At 31.6% G+C, this 23,275-nt stretch overlaps 1 protein-coding gene across 2 annotated transcripts; it reads left to right on the top strand.

Moving 5' to 3' along the window:
• Positions 1-12,064: 12,064 nt before the first annotated feature.
• Positions 12,065-17,553, top strand: LOC18423661 (uncharacterized). Of its 2 annotated transcripts, XM_020674987.2 has the most exons (9): positions 12,065-12,261; positions 14,180-14,397; positions 15,469-15,499; positions 15,617-15,678; positions 15,779-15,878; positions 16,008-16,058; positions 16,161-16,243; positions 16,506-16,689; positions 17,360-17,553. In XM_020674987.2, the coding sequence occupies exons 2-9, from the start codon at positions 14,357-14,359 to the stop codon at positions 17,399-17,401; spliced, it is 594 nt and encodes a 197-aa protein (XP_020530646.1). In that variant the 5' UTR covers positions 12,065-12,261; positions 14,180-14,356; the 3' UTR covers positions 17,402-17,553. The 2 variants fall into 2 exon arrangements, with proteins under 2 accessions (XP_020530646.1, XP_088701749.1); XM_088845623.1 differs by lacking the exons at positions 12,065-12,261; positions 14,180-14,397 and adding an exon at positions 15,260-15,331.
• Positions 17,554-23,275: the final 5,722 nt, after the last annotated feature.

Below are 23,275 nucleotides of genomic sequence, written 5' to 3'. Positions count from 1 at the left end.
AGTTCAAAATAAATTTTCTCAAATTTTGTGACACACCTAAACTATTAGATGAACAATGTTAAAAAATAAAAAATAAAAATGATTTTGAGTCTATAAAGGCTAAGATCTTGAAATTCACAAAATGAATTGTCTAGATTCGTTTTTTGAGGAGACTCATTTTGACCATATCTAAAGTTCAAACTGGACTTTTTTTTTTTTTGAGGGGATTGATTATTGAGATGAAGATAGTGTGTGTGCAAAATTTGGGGCCACACAAATACAACAAACATGGTTTTCTAGAAGTGTCGTTGCATTATAATATGATACAACTGTTGCATTGGATCATTGCTCTATACACACACACACACACATTCAAATAGAAGACTAATTTGCAGAAAAAAAATATTTTGGGTAGCACAATGTATATATGCAAGAACAACGCGTGTTTTTTAAAGTATACTAGCTACTCAAATATTGCTTAAAAAATATACTAGCAATTTAAAGTATTTTTAAACTAATTACGTTTATGATAAAAAACATATACGGGCAATTTAAAATATACATGCAAGAGCCATCTTGTTTTTTGAATCACATTTAGTATAATATTATTATTAATAATTATATTAATTATACTGATAACCAAATATAAAATATTACTTACTAATATTGTATTATAAATTATATAATATATTATTTTTTATTATAATTGTAAATTAGATTTTTAAATTAGATGGTATTATAAGACAAATTTCAAATTTATTCTTATTTTTGTAGTAAACTAATTATAAAATTATAAACCAATAATTTTATTTTCAATATATAATATAATTGTTAGTTAGGTTGTATTAATTTTAGACGAGTAAAGAGAATTAATGAATGTTTGATTTGATACTAATTACTTTACATGGTAATTTGGTTTTCAATCTTATAATATGGAAATTTTTTTAAATATTTTTAAATTATTTTGATGTAATATTATAATACTATATTATAATTAATAATTATACAGACATCCAGACAGAAATACAAGGTCTCAGAAAACCATATTTTTGGAATTTGTTTGACCCCAAATTTTGCACACACTCTCTTTATCCTCATAATCAATCCTACAAAAAACAAATTTCAATTTGCACCCTAGATATGGTCAAAATTAGTACCCATCCAACAATGAATATCTACCATCCATTTGGTGAATTTCAATATCTAAGCCTTAATAATTCAAAATCACTTTTTCTTTTTTTTAGCATTATTTATCTAATGATGATAATGCTATATAAAAATTTTGAGAATAAAAAATTGCTTTTGAGGCCTATATCTAACCATCTCAATGAAATGGACGGCTTATATTAATTAGGCTAAATTGAAACTTCCTACACAATTTTTTCAAAAATTTCTTTTTTGTGATTGTTCTTCAAAACGAAAAATAATGTACATTTAAAAATTTGTGTCAAATAAATGTCTCTAACATGGTTTTTAAAGACAGTTGCATTCTAGTACTATACAAGTGTTGCATGAAATCATTCCCCTATAATTAGTAATTATATAGACTTCCAGACATAAAAGTAGGGTCTCAGTATTCACGTATTTTATAGAGTAATGAAAGTACATGATTCACCACTCCTAATTTCTTTTAGAAACTAAAAAAACACTATTTTTTAAAGATTTATAGTGATTTTTTTAAAAACAATTGAGACAAAAATTGTCGATTCAGCCGATTCACCAAACCGATCCATTGATCCAACACGGATATGGGTTTGACTGATTCGGGTTGCGGATCCTCTATGTTAAACACTGGTTATAACCGAACATGTCTTATAAAGAACTACAGTTACTTGAAGTGGAATTTGTGTCAAAGTCTCATACTTCACAAAACCATTGAATTTAACATGTTTAGTTAAGCCTAGAATGTTAGATATAAAAACACAAATTTTTAGAAAGCAAGCAATGAAAGAAAGACTAATGCGATCTTGCCGGTGGGGTGTATTTTTTTATTTTTCTTATTTTCACTCATTTTCTTTCTTTTTTTTCCTTTCTTTTAGTAAAGATCACTTACAAGTAGTCTTATTACAATAACCCTTGCTTCAAATAAAACAAAATTAACAAATCTAATATCTTAAAAACCTTGATGTCATTAAACCAATTTTTTTAAAACAAAAAACATATCCATAATTCTTATGCTTAGGAGTATAAAAATAATATAATTAAATATGACCAGAAACAAAAAATAGAGGGTCGAAGATTACCTCAACCGGGCTTATTAAACCCCATACCAAGTCACCACCATTCGATGGTACGGGATCAATAATCAACCTTCAATCTCAACCGAGAAAGCAAGTTTAAGGCAAGCCACACCAATGGAACATGAACACATTTGATCACAAAATCAAACCCTAGGTGAATTCCCTTAGCAACCAAGTCTGAGATAGATGAATTTCTTTTTTTGCTACACCTTAAAACCCTTGACTATAAATCTATAGTTGAGAGACAGAGAAGAACTCCAAAGCCTAAACCCTTAGCCCCTCTTCACAATGTGGGAGAGAGATGGACCTCAAAGATGAGAGAGTGGGGTGTGCCCCCTTTTTGGGCTTTCATGAGAGATAAAGATAGATAGATAATGTAGAGATATTTTAGGTAGAAACAGTCTCTTTTCATACTCTTTGAATAAGATTAGGGTTTTTTAGAGCTTTCTTTGGCTTGCCTCTTCTTATGAAATTTAATATGGAAGGTGCTAGAACCATTATCCCCATTTTCTAAACCATTTACCATCAATAGAAATTAAATAAAGTAATTCTAAATATAATATTGAGCATACCAAAATAATGCACAAGCCTTCTCATGCTTTCCAAAAATTCACTCAAAGTTTCTTCAAGCCAATACCTTTTCAAAACACATAGCAACTTGGCTACTAGCCAAAATCACTTATCACAAAAATAGAAAGCTTCTAAATGGGTGGGGCGTGCCACCCATAAGAGGATCTCATGGGCCCCACCATCTAGGCCATAGTGAGCCCATGTGCACAATGGGCCCCTATGCAATTGTAAGTCTTTTTAAAACTCAATAAAACAATTTTAGAATTTATTTGAATATTTAAATAAATATAAAATCAATATCTCTGATTTTATAAATCCAAATTTGACAAATAAAATATCCAGAGATTTAGAAAAATTCAAATAATAATTTTAAAAATTATATATCAATAAAACAAACATAATTAAATTCATTAGATGAGAAAATGATCAATATGGTTTGGGAATTAAATCAATAAAACACTAGGGCACTCCACCTTCAACTGTGGACTACAGACCGCACTTGTTTTATCAAACCGACTTAGTGTTTTCCATGACCCATAGTCTATGCTGGGGCTCATTAGTGGGTCACCAAAATCTGGCCAATAAGCCAAGGGGTCACAATCTCAGTCTGTAGATTTCAGGTTCTCCCCTAAAGACGAACTAAGGTTACCAAGACCTGATGCGACCACAGCTCCTATGGCGTATAAGGGTATCTCTCGCACATGCATAAACTTCACCCTGAAAGGTAGTTTGCTTTCTCGAAACGGTATATCATTATATATGACGTGTGATGGTGCATGGATGAGGTTTTGACCCCCCATCACACACAAAGGGCTTTGAGAACCTCGGCTTACTCATTCGGGTATACTCTCACATCATGAAGGGATGACTGATTAAAACCCTTATTGGTTAATTTTCTATGCCCATGTAACATAGGTTTTCCCAATCGATTGGCCTAGACTGTCAAGAACAGTTCGGTATCAGCAAGTATTGTTTGCTGAGTATGGTCTTCGAGGGACCACACTCCCACTGAGTTCATGCTCCATTATACCATTTCATTTTACAAGCACTCAAAAGGCCTTTAATGGCCACATTCACCTAACAAGCAAATCTTAAAGAACAAAACAAGAACTTTTTAGCATTCTTATCATCGCATGCATCAATCAAGCACCATAAACATTCTACCACTTGGATAAAAAAGCCTAAAAAATATTAATAGTTGGTTTATCCATCCAGTTACACTAGCCACATTGTCGCTATATCTAATTTTGTGAAAAACACTTTTTACTAGCATTGCTTTGTGATCTAGAATCAAACCATCCTGATCCTCTTGCACAAATTTTTTTCATTTTGGATAAGAATTCAAGTCTTTTGGTGAGCTTTTGAAGAGCTATATTATTGAAGTCGTTTTATTCTCTGAAAAATAAGTATGGAAAGCTAAATAAAACGCTAGTGAATAATAGGGGTCCACATCCACAAGGAAAAACCTTCAATGGGTTCCATTCATGATGTAGTGAAAAAGTTAAAATCATTGTTATTATTCCTGTTGATTGTGAAAATCGCAACACTACTCCAAAATTCTCAACATAGTGCTGCTCTATTAAGTCATCCTTTTACCACATACTTTGATGTAATTGATGTATTATAAAATGGAATGTTTTGGCGTTTATTTTTTTAGTTGTGTTTGTTTCCTAAAATTTTGAGGTTACCTAATTGATGCATTTGATTTGTTATACAATTATTTTATAAAATTTTAAGTGTAATGTTTCAATCTAAGTTTTAGATTTCAAAGCTTTGTCCTGTAGCATTAGATATCAGCATTAATCAACAACCCAATACAAACAACTATGGTTTCTCATTAGACATGCTTGTTTCAACTTGTATGATGCTTTCTCATTGCACCATGTAGTAAAGCTATTAATAAGTTACATTTGTATATTTGTTTACTTGGCCATCTTATACCAATTCCAAGCATACATTCAGGCTTTATGACTACACATATACAAATGTACTGATTGCAATGGTTTAAAAAGCGGATCGGTGACCCGGATCGTGCACTTCTAAAATCGATCTAGATCGGCAAATCGGCGATCCTGATCGGGAATCGGGTGAATCGGTCAAATTAAAGCTTCAAAAAAATCCGAAAAAAGTATTAAAATTCATTATAAATATTGTTTTTTAGGAATTCAATAAAAAATGAGGGTACTCCATTAAGAATTTTCATTTCTTTGCATGAATATGCGAATATTGATTTGTTCTTTCCCTGCATGAACTACTATTTACCATTTAATTTACGTCACACAAAAGGATAAATATAGAATTATCATGGAATAAGTATATCAACATACATGGACTACAATAAAGCATACAATTAGTAACATACGATCTAAAAATAAAATGACAAACGATGTCGTTCTTCTTCTTGGTCACGCTGGTGCTATTGATTGAATTCGTTTGACAGTTCATTGATTCGATCTAAAAACAAATCATCAATATTAGCAGGCGTCAGACTATATCCAAATCCCTGAGTGTTATGTTGTGTTCCCAATCCAAAATCCCCGAAGCTTGTCCAACCTTCATGCTCACCTACACTGTCGTGCTCATCCCTACCTTGTTGCTGTTGGGACTCGATATGTGAATAATATGGCTGGGATAGGGTGGCCTCAGAATCATCATCTCTCTCATTTTCCCTTAGACCCCCTTCCCACTCTCCCTCATTAGGTGCAATATCATCGACATCTCCGACAAATTGTGGATACGTTGGCTGATTGCTTCCTCTTTCATGCTGCTCATCACCTTCTTCAAGATCTTCCTCACCGATAGCCTCAAGGAACGCTCTCTTGTGCAACACTAGCTCCTCCTCTTCTACTACCCATTGGTCTGCTGTGTCTGTAAAAAATATTGTATCTAAGTTTATCGGTCCATAGTCTTCAAGCTTCCTTCTTATTTGTCGCTCTCGGAGGTTTAAGTTGTAATGAACGTAGAGTAGTTTATGAAGCTTCTCCGAAGCGAGTCGATTTCTCCTAGTAGTGTGCAACCATTAGAATGTACTCCAGTTGCGCTCACAGCCAGTAGCAGAACATGTCTGGGAGAGCACCTTGATTGCTATCCTCTTTAGGTGAGGTGCATCAGTACCATATATCTCCCACCATTCAGCTGTATTAAAATGCAAAAAGCATTGTAAGGGCAAGAACAATTCATAAGATTAAATATATGAATGAACAAAATATTAGCTAGGAGATAACCTAGATCCATCTTTGTTCGAGAATTCCTGGCAAGTCTAGTTCCGAAGGATCCTATAGCATCCCTATACATAGCAAGCTAGAACAAATATATTTCGTTTTAGTGCATTATTCCTCACAAATATAACAACTCAATAAAGTTCTTACGCAAACATTAAATAATACCTCTTATACTGCTGCTACCTGGTTTCGATGGCTTCTCTCCAACCTGGCAATAATGTATCTGACCCCTTCCATAATCTTGTGGGGATGTTCAGGTGTCAAATAGAAAAATTTTGGGTTAAAGAAGTAACCTGGAAAATATATCGATAGAGAAATGTCATTTAAAATTTTATAAAAAAATAATTTACAATGAAACGTTTTAATGATATAAATATATATTAACCTGCATAATAAATTGGATGTCCAAATTTGGTATTCCACCTCTGTTTTATAATCTCGATCACTTTGTTAGCAAAACTACACTTCTCCCTAATAGCTGATTTCGCTCTTTCGATACCTTCATAAAGGATGCCATGGTAGCTTTCTTGTCAGCATCAACCATTCTTAACACCATAACCAAAGGAGCAGTGGCCTCTACGACACTGGAACATCGAGACCAGAACCTCCTATTTGAGACTATGCTGTCTACTTTTATACCGGTACTGAACTTCGAGAGGCGGTCATTTAACCACTCTTCACAGGTAAACAATCTCTTTAATACATCTTCAGATTCCCGAATGGAGTCCACAGCTAAGTAATCGGTCGCAAAGCGGGTTATGGCAGGCCTAATTATCTCTTTTTTCTTAGAGTGTTCTCTAAACAGAAATAATATTTTAAAGTGGTTGTATATAAATCTCGACACCAACCTTGCTTCATCTAGAGTCTCCTTCACAATTTTGATCTCACCTATCTCCTCTAACATAAGACCGATGTTGTGTGCAGCACACGACGTCCATACTAGATGCTTCCTCTTATCCATCAACTTGCTGCCCGTAGAAACACATGAACGCGCATTGTCTGTAATAAACTGGACTACATGCTTATCTCCTACCTCCTTCACTCTCTGATCATATAGTCGTACGTAGAAGTTTGCATCCTTCTTCGTTTCTGATACGTCTTTGCTAGACAAAAAAGCTGTACCTTTTGGGGAATAGGTCAAGAAGTTTAAAAACTCCTTTTTGCTAACTTTATTCAACCAACCATCACTCATGAGAGTGATGCCTGTCCTTGGCCAACTCTGTTTATATTCTTTAATCCACTTAGTAACTTCCTCCACTTCTTCATCTAATATTGGCCCACTGAGCTCATATGCCGTCGTGGGTTTTACCCCGGGCCCTGCTCTCTTGATTGCACTGACCATAATAGGTGGAAAATATTGGCTATTGGCTGCATCAAAGGGAATCCCTTTATCGTAGAACCATTTACCAACATATCTCCCCAACCTTGAACCATACCTGTTAGGGTCATCTGTTGTGACTTAGGCTTTGAGAGAAATGGGTCTATACGATCATGACCTGCAATACTGGCACTCCTAGATAAGTTAGGAACTATTTCTTCAACGTTTGATTCTTGTTGACACATATTGCCGCCAACCCCTCCATATATATTTGAGCTGGGCCCGCCATACATGCTCGACCTGGGCCCGCCATGCATGTCTAAGCTGGGCCCGCCATACATGTCTAAGCTGGGCCCGCTATATATGTCTGAGCTAGACCCACCATGCATGTTTAAGCTAGACCCACCGGGCATTCTAAACCCACGTTCCCTCTGATATTGTTCACGTAAACTCAATCTTGTGGCCATGTCCAGGTCATTATTATATTGCTCTTCTAGGTCATTATTATATTGCTCTTCTGTATCATTCCTGCTTGATGGCGTATACAAACTAGCTATCTCCTTATTCATCCTATGTTTGGCAATTTTTTTACCTTTGTTAGCATTAAGAATTGCCGTCATCTGTTGTTTTACATTATTAAGGAAATTTATTGCATGTAAAAACATCTCCCTTAACCCCTGCCAAGTGTTGCTTGAACCTATGTACCCCACTACTTATCACTCTTGGCAGTAATTACAAATAATTTTATCTTTTTTGTTGGGATCAAGTCTGACCTCATGTTGCCACGCAGAGTCTTCTGCAGATCTTGACATGATTCTACTGCTTTAATATCTAAAAAGTTAAACATTAACCTGACAGTTCAACAAGAAAAATAATCACCATGTGTAGTAATAATATGTTGGGGTAGTTCATGTAGTCATATTTGTTGTTATTTGTTATTGCAAAATACCTATATTGACAATAATATTTTCGTACATGTCAATTACAAACATGAAGATTAATATAATACAAAATGCAAGCTCCAAACATGGGTACAACTCAATTATCAAGAACATACATTTTTTGCATTAAAAAATTAATAATAAAATTGAAAAAATGCAGGATAATATAATTGTCATATATGCCACGATTTTTGTACAATGATATTCACTTTAATTCCACACGATAATACAATTTAACAACATGTATTTTTTGCGTTCAAAATTTTAAAAATTGAAAATACATTTTTAATGCAAAACTACATAAAAAATATAATAGAGTTTTGCATTAGAAATATAATAACATGTATGTTTTTTGTATAAATATTCTATCAACATGTAATTTTCTCAACAAAAACTTTAACAATAAAAATTAAAAATATGGTTTAATACCTCATAATAATCAAAACCTGGTCACTATTTTCACATCTTTTCAGAAAATTATGATTTTTAAAATAAAATCCATCATGTACAAAAAAAAAAAAAACAAATAAAAATCATTCTTCACAGAGCCACCTAACATAAGTTATTCCAACTAAAAAATGCATTAACAACAGACTAAAAAAATACATTTTTGCATTAAAAATATAATAACATGCATTTTTTTGCATAAATAATCTATCAACATACAATTTTTTCAACAAAAAATTTAACAATAAAAATTTAAAATATGGTTTAATACCTCATGATAATCTAAATCTTGTCATGATTTTCACATTTTTTCGGAAAATCATCATTTTTCAAAAAATTCGATCATGGATAAAAAAAAAAAGTACAGCAAATTTTCATAAAATTCAATCGTGGATTACAAAAAAAAATTCGATCATGGATTAAAAAAAAAAATCACAAATTTTCAAAAAATTCAATCATGGATTATGGATTACAAAAAAATAGATTATGGATTACAAAAAATTCGATCATGGATTACAAAAAATTCGATCATGGATTACAAAAAAAAAAAACAAAAAAAACAAAAAATTCGATCATGGATTACAAAAAAAAACAAACAAACAATTTGATCATGGATTACAAAAAATGCGATCATGGATTACAAAAAAAAAAAATTCGATAATGGATTACAAAAAAAAAAAAAAAAATTATGTTCTTCACAGAGCCATCTTACATCAACCATTTTAACTAAAAAATCCACCTCCAAGCAAATAAATTACATCCAATTGAGTATATTTTCTGATAAATAACAATATAAGGAATCAAAACCCTAAATTTTGAACATATTATCATCTATAAATCAAATCAAATCGATTAAAATGTGCAAAAAAACAAAAAACGCAGTTCTTCACAGACAGCAGTCATTGAATCTAAAAAATGAAGCTCAAATTGAATAAATCAGATCAAATTGAGTATATCTGATTACAAACAAGACTATAACAATTAAAAACCTTAGAAATCTAACACATTAATTGTACTATATCATGAACAAAAAATCGAAAGGCGGAAAAAAAAAAAAAAAAAAAAACAGCAGAAATTTTTTTTCACAGACTTCACTGTGTTCATCTAAAAAATCAGGCTGTAATTGAGAAAATTAAACAAAATTGAATATGTTAAATGATAAAAGAAGCAATAACGATTAAAAACCCTACAAATGTAACTCATTATTTTCAAAATAAGCAATAAAATTGATCATATAGTGGAAAAAAAAAAAACCCAAAGTTCTTACCTGGTTTCGTGAACCCGAGCCTTCAATCTCCAAATTGCTCTGTTTTTCTCAACGATTATCACAAATTCGTAACAGAATATTTTGATGAACAACTTTACGATCAAAATGCCTACAAATATTCACAGATTCGTGCCCTATTTGGCATGAAACACAAGGAAAGGCGAAAACCCTAAAAACCCAACTTTCATGATAAAAAAAACGAAATTTCTCTATCATTTAATCCATGAAAAGGCTGAAAAAATCTGTATAAAGCCTGCATATTTAATCACATGGCAAAAAAAACAAAAAAAATGATCAAAAAATGACAAATTTTGAAGAATCCCGTGAAGAACACTGTGCAGCCGTTGTTCTTCACGGGACTCGCCAATTCCGTACAGTGAATCGGCAAGTCACTGTACAGAATCACCCGGTTCTCTCTAGAACCGGGCGATTTCGTGTTTTTTGACTGATTCGGCACGTCCAGTGCCGATTCCCGAGTCGAACCGAGCAAATCCGATTCGACTCGGCGATTTTTTAATCACTGACTGATTGTATAGAAATCTCTACCTCTCATCTATAAACCACACCAACTAATTCCTAAGAATTGTTTCTAGAAAAACATTACTAAAGATTTGTTTTCAACTACTTGTAAGAATATCATTGCTGTAGAAATACAAATGTATGATTGTCAAGTATGGAATGGTGGGTATCTAGTGCTACACGTTGAAGTCATATACAAATTTGTGACTTTTTTATTCTTTATTTTGACACGATGGTTTACAATGCTTTGAGTTTTGATTAATCTTAAGTTTATTGCTAGATCTATACACAGAGGATGAGTATTTATAAATGAATCAACTACATGAACAAGAATATTTACTAATGACTAAAGTGGGTTATTATATAAGTTATGTTGATCTCATAACTAACTTGCAATTTAATTTTATATAGGTAAATAATTTTTCTAAGAACTAAATTATGTTATCATTACTTAAATAAAGGAAATTGGCCAAACTACCAATTAAAAATGAAGCATTTAACATTTTTCCACTTGCAACTGTTCCAACTTAAAATCATGTTAATCATACAAGACTCTCTAAACCACCATAAAATTCTTCCTTTCAGGCTAATTCTAAGTGCAGTTTCCTTCCTCACCCAAACTAAGAAGATTTTTGAAATGTTCTTCATCACAATGGCTTACTTTTCAAGCATATTTACTAATAGTGAATTACTTGGTAACAACATACAATAGAGTACAAACAAGCTAAAAATATAAAAGTTTTACGTTTTTGAATAACTCAATTGAATTTATGTGCAAATTGAGTTGAGGCCTAGTTTAAGTTTTAGAATAAACTTATAATTTATATAACATGCATGTTTTATATTTTTCCAATACCTAATCATTACCAATTATGATATAGTTTACTTAAATATTGCTTTATGAAAAAGTAAAATCGTATATCTCTTTTATAATTTTTAATCATATAAGAATTGCTAATTCACCACTTGCTCCTTCCTATATCTACATGGTTGATTTCCTTCCTCATCAGAAATACAAAGAATATCATGATTAACTTTTTCCTTACATAGACTCTTCAATAATCATAACCAACAAATACAACATTTATTAATTTTACTTCATGTATAACCTTAGAGAAAAATATTTATGAATTAATCGAAATATAAATAACAATATTTATTAATTGCCTGAGTAGCCTAATATGTAACTTGAGCTGAGAACTATTTTATGTTCTACAACATCATTTTAATTACTACAAAACATGTATGCTACCTTTTGGGGAAATTTGTAAAATGACATGAGATGAGAAATTAAAAATTTTATTACTTATTTTATTCACTTTCATAATCCCATCAAAATACACATTATCATGAGTTGGAATGGTTGAAAACATGTAAGGTATTACATAGTTGATAAGTTTGGTTTATCATTGATAAATTTTCTTTTTTTTTTTTTTAGAAAAGGGCCCTTCTGATAGGACTTAAATATTCACTATATGCACCATATGCATGTCCAAGACGTGTTGATTACTTCTTCCCCAATAACTATTTTTACCTAAATATTGCTTCCTTCCAAAATAAACATGGTAACCGTCGGTTTCTTATATTCTTATAAATTGTATTTTGCAAGTCTCACTGCTCCATGACAGTCTTCTTCATTTTATGTAAAGTTCGAACTAAGGTATCCTTATTGTTGGTTTCCTACTATCTCTTCATCCATGACTTCTCATCTTCTCTCCATGAAAGATCTTCTCGAGAAATATTGAGACCTCTCTTGCAGGTAACAAACAAGATCTGAAGCCTCAAAAAGCTTTTAGCACAATTTTAGAAAGTTTGAAATATTGAGAACTCTCTTTCTTATTTCACTTTTTGAATTGATCTCTTTTTTTATGTTCTATGTTTTTTTTATGCTTTTAGTTTGAATCATTTTGAGACTTTTTTATTGTTATCTAATATAGAATAATTTGAATGTTCTCTTTTTTATTGTTGAAAATTCTTTTGAGATCATATACATACTTTGTCAAAGGTAAAATCATATAATTGTCTGTAGTTATCATAATCATGTAAATGTCTTTAGTTATCCGAAATATTTATTATATTTGGCCACTTATTTCATTCTTAAACATCAACAACTTACCTTTAATTATTAGAAAACATGTATGTTATTTTTCAGGGAAAATTTTCAAAATGCACAAAAGAGATGAGCTATTTAAAATTTTACTATTTATTTTTATTAGGTTTCAAAATCCCATGAAACTGATCATGATTGGAGTAGTTGAAAATGCCTAAAATGTTAAATAGTTGATAAGTTTGGCATGTCATTGATATATTTCCATATTCTTTTAGAAGAATAACCCCTTTAATATCTTGTAAATATTTACAATATGCATGTCAAGCACATGCTTGATTACTTCTACCTCGAAGATTAGTTTTGTTAAAATATTGCTTCCTTTCATAAATAAACAGAGTAACCGTCCATTTGTTATGTTCTTATAGATTGCATCGAGCAGGACTCACTGCTCCATCATCAATTTTTTTTCCTTACGTGTAAAGTTCGAACTAAAGCATCTCTATTGTTGGTTTCCTATCATGCCTTACCCCATGACTTATAATGTTCTTCCATGAAAACACTGTTCAAAAAACATTGAGACCTCTCTTGCCGGTAATAAACAAAATCTGAAAGCCCAAAAATATTTTAATACAATTTTAAAAAATTTGAAACATTTGATATTGATCCTTATAATTTATATGAATTTTTTATTTGACTTTTTGAATTGATCTTTTTATTTCATGTTTTATATTTTCTTTGTACTTTTATTTTGAATTATTTTGAGACTTTTTATTGTTGTCTAATATGGACTAATTTGAACCTTCTCTTCTTGATTGTGGCAAATCTAACTAGTACTGCAATGCAAACTTTTTTTAGATTGGATATAAAATTTTCAAAGGTAATATTATATAAATATTTGTAGTTATAAAAAATATTTATAATATTTGACCAACTTATTTCATTTAAGATAAACATTTTTTTTTAGATTGGATATATACTTTTCAAAGGTAATATCAAATAAATTTGGGTAGTTATCATAAATATCTATAGCATTTGACCAACTTATTTTATTTAAGATAAACATCTACAACTTATCTTTAATTGCTACAAAACATATATGCCATTTTTTGTGGAAATTTATCAAAATCGATATAAGAGATGAGCTATTTAAAATTTTACTATTTATCTTTATTGAATTTCAAAATCCTGTCAAACATGATCATGAGTTGGAATTGTTGAAAATATGTAAAATGTTAAATTTTTATTTATTTGGTGTATCATTTATAATTTTTTATTTTTTTGGAACAAAATAACCCTTCTAATATCTTTCAATATTCGCTATATGCATGTCAAACACATGCCTGATTACTTCTTCACCAATAACTATTTTTCTTAATTATTGCTTCCTTCCAAAATAAACATGGTAACCGTTTGTTTCTTATTTTCTTATAAATTGTATCTTACTAAACTCACTACACCATCACAGTGTTATTCTTTATGTGCAAAGTTCAAACTAAAGCATCCTCATTATTGGTTTCTTACAATCCCTTACGTAGGTTTTGGTTAAGTCAGAGACCTAGTATAAGCCAGTTCACTTGACATCGGTTGATTTTAATATTATAATAATATTTTAAAAATAAATTTACAGGAACTGAAAAAGTGACCAAACAAGAAAGGTCCCCCCCTCAAAGTAAAATACATAGTGTTAAGGCAAAAGCTTCGAAGTGATATGCGATTTTTGAGGCCATCCAAAAGCTTATCCATTTAAGGGAAATCATTAAAGTGGGCAGCAAGAAGCAAAGATATAGCAGGATCATTGGATAAGATGCCTTCAAGGCACTATCGAAACCCTTCCCGTAGGGCAAGGTATGTCTCTATCTTTCTTTGTATTTACATGGGATTTTATACTATAAGACCATTTTCTTTTGATGTAAGAAGATCACAGTTACATATAGATGTCAGATGAAAAATCTGGAGATCTGGGGTGTGTCACAAAGTTTTAAAATCTTTTCTCTAAATTTTGACCTGCTCAATGGGATCAATGTTAGAAAGATCGACTCATGCCGGTTGCTCAGCCTGGTGTGTGTCACAAGGTTTTAAATCTTTTCTCTAAATTTTGACCCACTCATTGGGATCAATGTTAGAAAGATCAACTCAGGCCGGTTGCTCAGTCTATGCTCGAGCAAGTACTCAGCTCGAGTCCGAGTAACTTTGCCCTAGTTGGATCAAGTTCTAGACTAGACCAAAAAGTGTTCAAGAATAAAATAAAAAAATCCAAAAAAGGAAAATATTTTTAAAGTAAAATTATACAAAATGCAACTAAATAAGATTAAATAGTAGTGAAAAATCAATTTTTTATGGCCATTTGGCCATAAAAAAATAAAATAAAATTTAAAATTTTAAAAAATAAAAACATGAAAAAATAACTTTAAAAAGTTAAAACAAGTTGAAATAGAAAACAATAGATTAAAAAAAAAAAAAAAACCAACTAACTTACAATTCAAGATATTGTAAAACATATATATATATATATATATATATATATATATATATATATATATATATATATATATATATATATATATATATATATATATATATATAAAGTAATGGGTATAACAAAAAACACTAAATAATCTTTGCCAAATACATCCAAATCATATATAAAAATTATAAAAGAAAGCAACTTTAAAGAAGAAAAAAAGATTCTTTTATATTTTTTTATATCCCCAAGTTGTACAGCTAACTAAGGGGAACTCGGCCTCAACCAAGTTACTCAACCGAATCTGAGTGGAATTGGGTGAGTGGTCTCAAATGACTCAAGTTTGGGAAATAGGGGCGTTTCGTTTATGCTTACCTCTTCTGAATGTCTGGTTTCTCTCTATCTTCTTAATGTTTGATTTCCTTATATCGGGTTCCTTGTGGATTGACTTAAAGGATCCCAAATACTCCTAACCTACGCATCCCGGTACGCTCACAAACTCATTCACCTTTTTTTATTTTTCATTCCCTTTCTTTTACAATCATGTTATTCTTGTTACATCCTTGTTTTCCTCATGAGAACCAATTACTCTGAAAATTTCAGGAGCTTCTAGTTGAGATTAATAGAGTGCAGTGTGAATTGGAAGAGGCACAAAGAACACTAAGGTACCCCCTTTCTCCATATGGGAAAATGAATATTTAACTAAACTATACTTTAATATCAACCATATTAAAAATAAATTTACATCTTTATCTTCACTTTCAGGCTTTTTGAAGGCAAGCCCATCGAGATAAGATCACTAGCACAGGCCGAATACTATGAGCATCTCCTTGAAGAAACACTCACTCGAGTGAGAAATCGTGAAGTAAATTCTCAATCCAAATTCCAAATTCATCAAACATTATTTGTTTTCTTAGGCCACATGAATTTGTTGTTTTTTGAGTTACATTTAATCCCAAAACGAATCTATCTAAACTTTGTTTGTTTTATGCAGCAAGAATTAGAAAGAATTCGGCTCGGAGGCAACAACCCAAGTAATTTACAGGTAAAAAATTGTTTTCCGAGCAATAATTTCTATAAAACAAAATAAAGACCTTTACTGCTATGATTGGCGTGACTTATTTCTGGGTTAAAAAAAAAATTGCAGATGTGTTCTCATGGACAGAGCTCCATTGCTGGTGGGTCCCTTGCAAATGATGCAGCTCACAATATGGATCGGTTCTTGCAGAGGTAATTATAGGCCCCACTTTAGAATTTCGTGAATTGCATCTCCCTGCTCGCCCTGAGGTATTTTTCATAAATACTTAGAAAATAAATTATCGGCTAACAACATAGATAAAAAGAAAAAGAACAAAATGGTGGGTGAACATAACCATAGCCTGCTCTCCATGAAAAACATTTCATAACTAATTGATTAAAATGAACCAAAAAACATTAAGAATCCTATAGACCAAATAATTTTCTTCTAATACTGCAAAAATTTGATTTCCAGGGGCCATCCACAATCGGTTCCTGAATGTGTACCCACTTCATCTATGTACTCTTCTATGATGAATGTTGCTGGAAGAAACATTGCAGACCAAGTTCAATCGACCAATAGGAGCAATCAAGTCAGAACAAATGAAGAGTTCGTTCAGTTTGATGCTACAGCTTCACAGTGGCCTGAAGTTAAAATGGTAACACCTGCAATTCACCCTCCAGATATCTCAAGCTCAAATACAATGGAAGTATGGTCTTTCATTCCTAGAAATTCACATGTTTCTATGTAGTAGTTAGGTTTCTATGGAGTTGGTTAATACTCATAGGCTAGATGTAGGATTTCACTGCAGCTTTTTAGAATAGGTCCTTGAAATGTTCCTGTTAACCATGGTTATCAAAATTGGGCCGATTCAGTGGTACAACCAGTAAGACAGCCAATCGGTGCATTGGCCCGATGGAACAGTTGTTCTAGCCTGTTCAACCAACCAAATGAAATTCGAAAAATTTACGTGGTATATTTTATATTTTAAACTATTATTTCTATTTTCTTTTTTTTTTTTCATAAAATTTGGTCCAACTAGTTGACTAGTGGTTGGATTGATTTTAAATTGACCAAACCACTTGCCATTTAGATGTTCAGTCCGATCCCGATAACATTGATCTAAACTTTTAATAGAAAGAGGATCACACCTATGTGCACACTCGCTCACACACTCGCACACAAGGGACAAAGTAAGTAGATCATTTTGATGCATTCAAATTTAACAAACTATTTATTTATTTATTTTGCTAATTTCAAATAATACAATTTCACTGAGATCTTCTTTGGATGGCACCTAACTTGCTTTTCCTAAATTACTTTGGCAGGGAATTGAAGATTCTAATGTTGGATCGTCGGTCCGCAACTGAAGTGGATGAGCTCTCCTCCAGATGTACTTATGTTAATTACTCCAAGCTTTTCATGATTTTGTCGGATGAGTCATGTTATAGAAAGACCAACAAATTTTTTCCTTTCTATCGACATTAATTACTTTTATGAATCTCCTTTCTATTGACCTTAATTACTTTATTGAGTTGAATATGTGTGTGAGTAAAAAAATAGGTTCCTGGCTCCACCTCCCAACATTCATGATTACACATATTGCTATTGTCTAATCTATAATTAGCAATGATGAAGATATCGTGTGGGCTTCAATAACGTCAAAGGCCTTTTCTTTGAACCTTAATGACCCCATACATTGTTATTTTCCGTAAGCCATTGAAGTATAGTATTTTTTTTTTTTTCTTGACGTGTTAGCGGGTAGGATTGGACTCTGTGGTTCTGCCACGTTGACGACAAGGGCCCATTCTTGACATTTATAATCTGCGTAGAAAATTGTGATATATTTTTTTATACTTTAAAACCAATGTTTTCAAATATAAGTACTCCCAATCCACAACTTGGAATTCATTTGAACTCCAGTGGTGCCTCTATGTCTCTTCAAAAAAGCAAAAGATTAAAATGTACATAATTTTAATAATGCCAAAATATTTCATTCTCTTGCGAAAGCATACAATCTATTACTAGAAAGTTCAATTTAAGAATAACTTTAAGATAAAAAAATTTGAGGATGTAACCTCTTCAACCCATAATAACTTCCGGGGAAAAATATCCAAATGGTACTCTCCATGCACTTTGAGAAATATAATGTCTTAAGATTCAATAGAGACCTACCAATGTGTTAGAAAATCTTAAAATTCAAATTTTCAAAAATAATCATCTATGATTTTTAGGTGGTTCCAAAATTTTCAAATTAAAAAACTCCTCCCAAATGGGTCTTATGCTTGAGGGAGTAGTTTGACAGTAAACATAATATACTTACTTTTTAATAATTTTTCACCCCTATTCTGGCTCTAACTAATTTGTCTCCTAGGCAACACAACCTGCAACCTTCAATTGCTCCCCTAGGCAACCCATAGATCCTCTTATATTTCGTGGTGTGTATCATAACCACCTACAAACTTATGCACAACCCTGTTCAAATTAATCAACCTACCATGGATAGACAAAAGGAACTTGTTAAATCAAGGGAAAATAATAGATACCCCCTCAATTAATTTTGTATGCATCTCCGAGTCCAAAATATTTTTTAAATCCAAACTGGCTTCAACATGGACAAGAAGCCAGTCTAGCGCACTACGTGCTAGACCAGCTTCAGTATAGAACAGAAACCGTTATGTCACATAATGTGTTCGATCGACTTCATTATATAAAACAAAGAGAAATGTGGGTTTAGAGGGGAGCATTTTCATCATTAAAATGTTACTTTTCTACTTGGTGGGTACACAAAAAACAGCGTTGGGATTCATAACTTAGTTTTATATATATATATATATATATATATATATATATATATATATATATATATATATATATATATATATATATATATATATATATATATATATATATATATATAGGTGCAGTTAGCATACATATGCATTTGTAGCTGTAGAGGTAAGGTGCACCTTCAAATTTTATCATGGTATAGATATATGTGGAAAAAGTTTAGATAAGGATGTAATCTTATAATGTTGAACTACGGATGCACCTCAATAATCCATCGAAAAAGGTCGTTATAATGTTGAAAAACCATTTGATTGATCATCTCGACATCGAGATGTATGACCATGATAAATAAAAAGATTTTAAGTCTCAGAAATAGTGTATTTTACAACATAGTATCTATACCGTCCATTTTCAATATTTTCTTATGTTTATAGATTTACTTTATTTTAACCATTTTTAAAATTTAAAATTTTATAATTAGATATAAAAATAGATTTTGAGATAATCCTAAAAACATTTTATATCAAAATTACATACCATGATAAAATTTGAAGGTGCACCTTACCTCTACAGCTACGGATGCATCCATATGCCAACTGCACCATATATATATATATATATAGGGAGCAAAGTTGGATCTTGGGAGTATCTATAATTCTCCCTTCAATCTTAAGCTCTTACCTCCCTCATATATGTATGAGAAGGTCAGTATAGCGAGCAAAAACTTTTTCAATCCTGCAAAAGAATACACAAAAGAAAAAAAAAAAAATGAAAGAGATTGAGTCATGATCAACCAAATAGTGAAAAAAAAAAAAGAGAATAAAGGATTAGTTTCTTGACCACTTGTCCCCCAGAGAAGACACTGAGCTTTCCACTTTTGGATGACATTATCCACATCACATAGAACTGATAGCTCATAAGCGTTCTTGATAATGTCATTTTTCCTCTTTGAATATGTCACTTGCCCATTTGTTTTGCTCTCTATCATCTTCATTTCAAGCTTTCCTCACCCCATTTTCTCCTTGGGTGCCATTGCTAGACCAAATAGAACAATACTTCCCTTTGAGTAAAAATGAGAGAGCTACTTCTCTTTAAGGAAAAATGAGAGAGCAATTCAGACCATTTTATAAGCAAAAATAATAATACTTGGTTTGAGTAAAAATAAGAAAGCAAAGCGAGGGCTCAAAATAGCTGAATTCATTATAAGGTTCTGCATCCATTGTAGATAAGTATAGAAAATGGAATCACGGGTAAAAGAAAATTTTGACATTCACAGGTATGTAGGTGCATTTTAGAGAGAGAGAAAGATAAAGTGTGTAACATGAGTTTATTGCATGTTTTGACTTTGTCCAATGTGTTTTAAATCTTCCAAGGGAATTGCTATTCTTACTCATCTCTAGCATAAAATAATTCCTTACCTTTTCATCATCTATAATTCGATGTAATTGGGGAATAACTAATAAGTATAATTGGTGATGATTATTGATTAAGTATGCCCCTGTAATGAAGAACATAATAAAATCCATTACAGTTTAGGTCTAGAAGGAAACCAACTATAGGCATACTACACTTGGAAGTTATATTTAGAAAGTAATATTTAGACAAAAATAATTGCTTAGGAGCAAATAATAAGGCAGATATTCACGACGTACAAAACCAATATTTAAATGATGTTAGTAAGTTGGGGCTTTTAAAAAAAAAATTAAAATAGCTTTGTGAAAATAATTGTACGATAGTAATAAAACTCAAATTAAGGCTCTACATAGCATCCTAAGCCCCTCAAGTCATTAGACCTTTACTTTCGTAGTTGATTTATTCATAAACAATCATCCTCAAAGACTGTTAATAGTTAATAAAAATCCTAAAGATATCTAAAGACAGAGCATTGCAACTCATCATGAATTTTTTTAAAAAAAGGACCAAAAATTAATAACTTCAAGTTCAATAAGAAAATGAAATAGTTTATAGGCCTTAAACAATAAAATAAGCTGCACATTAAAATTTCACTAGAAAAAGTTGTTTTGATGTCAAAAAACTTTCAAATCAACCATCTTGAGATTTATAGGAATGAAAAACATGGATTTAAGTTTTGGGAATTAGTACATACTGTAAATGCATTATTTGGGCTATCCATTTTCTAGATTTTTAAATATATAGATCTTTTGTTACTGAAAAATCTATCTTTTGACACTATTTAAAGGTACCTTTTACTTTATTGTTTTGGGCCTCAACCTTATATTAAAAACATGTTTTTTTTTCTTTTTACTTAGATACTTAAGTTTAGATACATACCAGTCCATACTTGACTGATATTGGAACACATGTGCAACAATGGTAGTAATAGTACAGGTTGTTTAAAAATGCTTCAACAATATTTGTATGAAAATAATTTTCTACGACAGGAATGTCACAAGTTGAAAAAGCTTCTATATTTTTTATGAGTAATGATCCTATAGGACTCTTACACACTCATGTGTGTAGGACTTTAAAGGATCACCATTAAAATTGGCATGGATATCTAGAAAAGTTATCACATGGGTGTAGGACTGGATTTTTCTATAGATCCGTACCAAATTTAATGGTGATCTTTTGAAGTCCTATACGTATGGGTGAATGAGGATCCTATAAGATCATTTATTTATTTTTATACGAACAATACTTCTTAATTAGTTGGTGTCATTTATGGAAGAAGGATAGGGTTTACATACAATCCGTACATTGGTATGTGGGCCGTGTAAAAAACCACAAGTATGAATAGTTAGGTATAAGGTGGTTAATATTACCTACTATTTACCTTATAATTAATGATGCGAAGTTAGAATCTCGTATAATATTATAAACAAGCATGTCTTGTGAAGAGCTACTCTTTACTTGAAGTGGGATCACTAAATTTGTACCGAAGTCTCACACTACATCACAGAACTTTTGAATTTAACATGTTCGTTGAGCCTAAAATGTTAGAGTTAGAAATCAAGGAGCAAATAGATAAACACAAATTTTGAGAAAGCCAACAAACAAGAACTTTTCAATATTCTCATTATCGCATGCATTAAATATGCACCATAAACACTCTTACCTCTTGGAAAAAATTCCTAAAAAATATTAATACTTGTTTTATTCATTCATTTACATTTTTCTACACCTAAGTTTTGAGAGAAACGTTTCTTAAGTGGCCTTGCTTTGTGATCTAGAATCAAACCATCCCCATCCTCATGCCCAATATTTTCTTTTCATTTAGATAACAATTCAAGTCTTTTTAGATAACAATTCAAGTCTTTTAGTAAGCTTTCTGATAGCTATATTATTGAAGGTGTTTTCCCCTGAAAAGTAAGTATGGAAAGCTGAATGAAGTCCCCATGAATAGTAGGGGTCCACATCCACATGGAAAAACCGTCAATAGGCTCCATTCCTGATGCAGTAAAAAAGATAAAATTATTGTTAATGTCCTTGGTATTGTGAAAATCACAGCACTACTCCAAAACCCACGACCCTTTACCACAGACTTTGATGCATTTGATGTGTTATAAAATGTAATTTTTTGTGTATATTTTTTAGTAGCGTTTGTTTTCTAAAATATGGAGGCTATCTAATTGCTCCTAGCATTTACTCTTAACATTTTTGAGCTCACTAAGTATTAGAATTCAAATCTTTGTTCTTCATGCCAAATTCGACAACTTGGCATGTGTTACAAAATTCAAAAAGCATTTTTTGAACTTTAACCTAATCATTGAGGCACCCTTAGCGACTTCATCACAAACCTAACAATTAAAAGTGATTGCGACCTTCGTGTATAAAAAAAAAATTTATTCTTATTATATACTTTTTCATCTCTGAAGCCTAGGTGTACACCGCTTTTAATTTTTAGAGAGAGATTATTTCAAAATTTCAAGTTTGATGTGTTCTCTCTATGTGCCTATTTCCAATTGTATTTGCAAAACATGGGAAAAAGCATACTTATGGATTCTTTTCCCATAAATTGTTTAAATATGTAAATATTTTTCATGTAAATATTCAAACTTTTACCAAATGACCCCTAATAGCAAACTAGGTTATACAAAAAAAAAATGATCTAAACATGAGATGCATAACTTGGGTACCATTCAAAGTCATCCAAACAAGTCCTACTTGAGTAACTATTATTTTATATAACCAAGATTTAACATAACAACGTTTTGATTCAAAATCTAAGTTTGTTAACCCATGGAGCCAAACGAGCCCTTAGTACTTTTTGACTAAATTGGAAAGTTCGTAGGCCATAGCCTTGAGGTGTAACTTTGAAACTGTAATGACGACGTTGAGAGCAAGGAATATAGGTGGTAATTTTTTAAAGTATGCCGGCCAAAATGCAACGCTAAAACATGGTTTTCTTGCCTTACAATGAGATAAAAACCTCATAAATCTGCAAATAAAATGGTGTTGGGGCATCCACCGTAGTTACTGTTGATGTTCAAAGT

Source organism: Amborella trichopoda, chromosome 8 (assembly GCF_054954075.1).
Source record: "Amborella trichopoda isolate Santa Cruz 75 chromosome 8, AtrichopodaSantaCruz75HAP2 v2.0, whole genome shotgun sequence".
Classification (NCBI taxonomy): domain Eukaryota; kingdom Viridiplantae; phylum Streptophyta; class Magnoliopsida; order Amborellales; family Amborellaceae; genus Amborella; species Amborella trichopoda.
This window is presented reverse-complemented; position numbering and strand designations above follow the sequence as displayed.

What these genes read in the sequence shown, in the direction of transcription:
- LOC18423661 (XM_020674987.2), top strand. Translation starts at nt 14,357, where the DNA reads ATGCCTTCAAGGCACTATCGAAACCCTTCCCGTAGGGCAAG. An exon ending in CTCCTAACCTACGCATCCCG is followed by an intron (nt 15,500 to 15,616) that starts GTACGCTCACAA and finishes TGAAAATTTCAG; the next exon opens with GAGCTTCTAGTTGAGATTAA. An exon ending in ATGGATCGGTTCTTGCAGAG is followed by an intron (nt 16,244 to 16,505) that starts GTAATTATAGGC and finishes TTTGATTTCCAG; the next exon opens with GGGCCATCCACAATCGGTTC.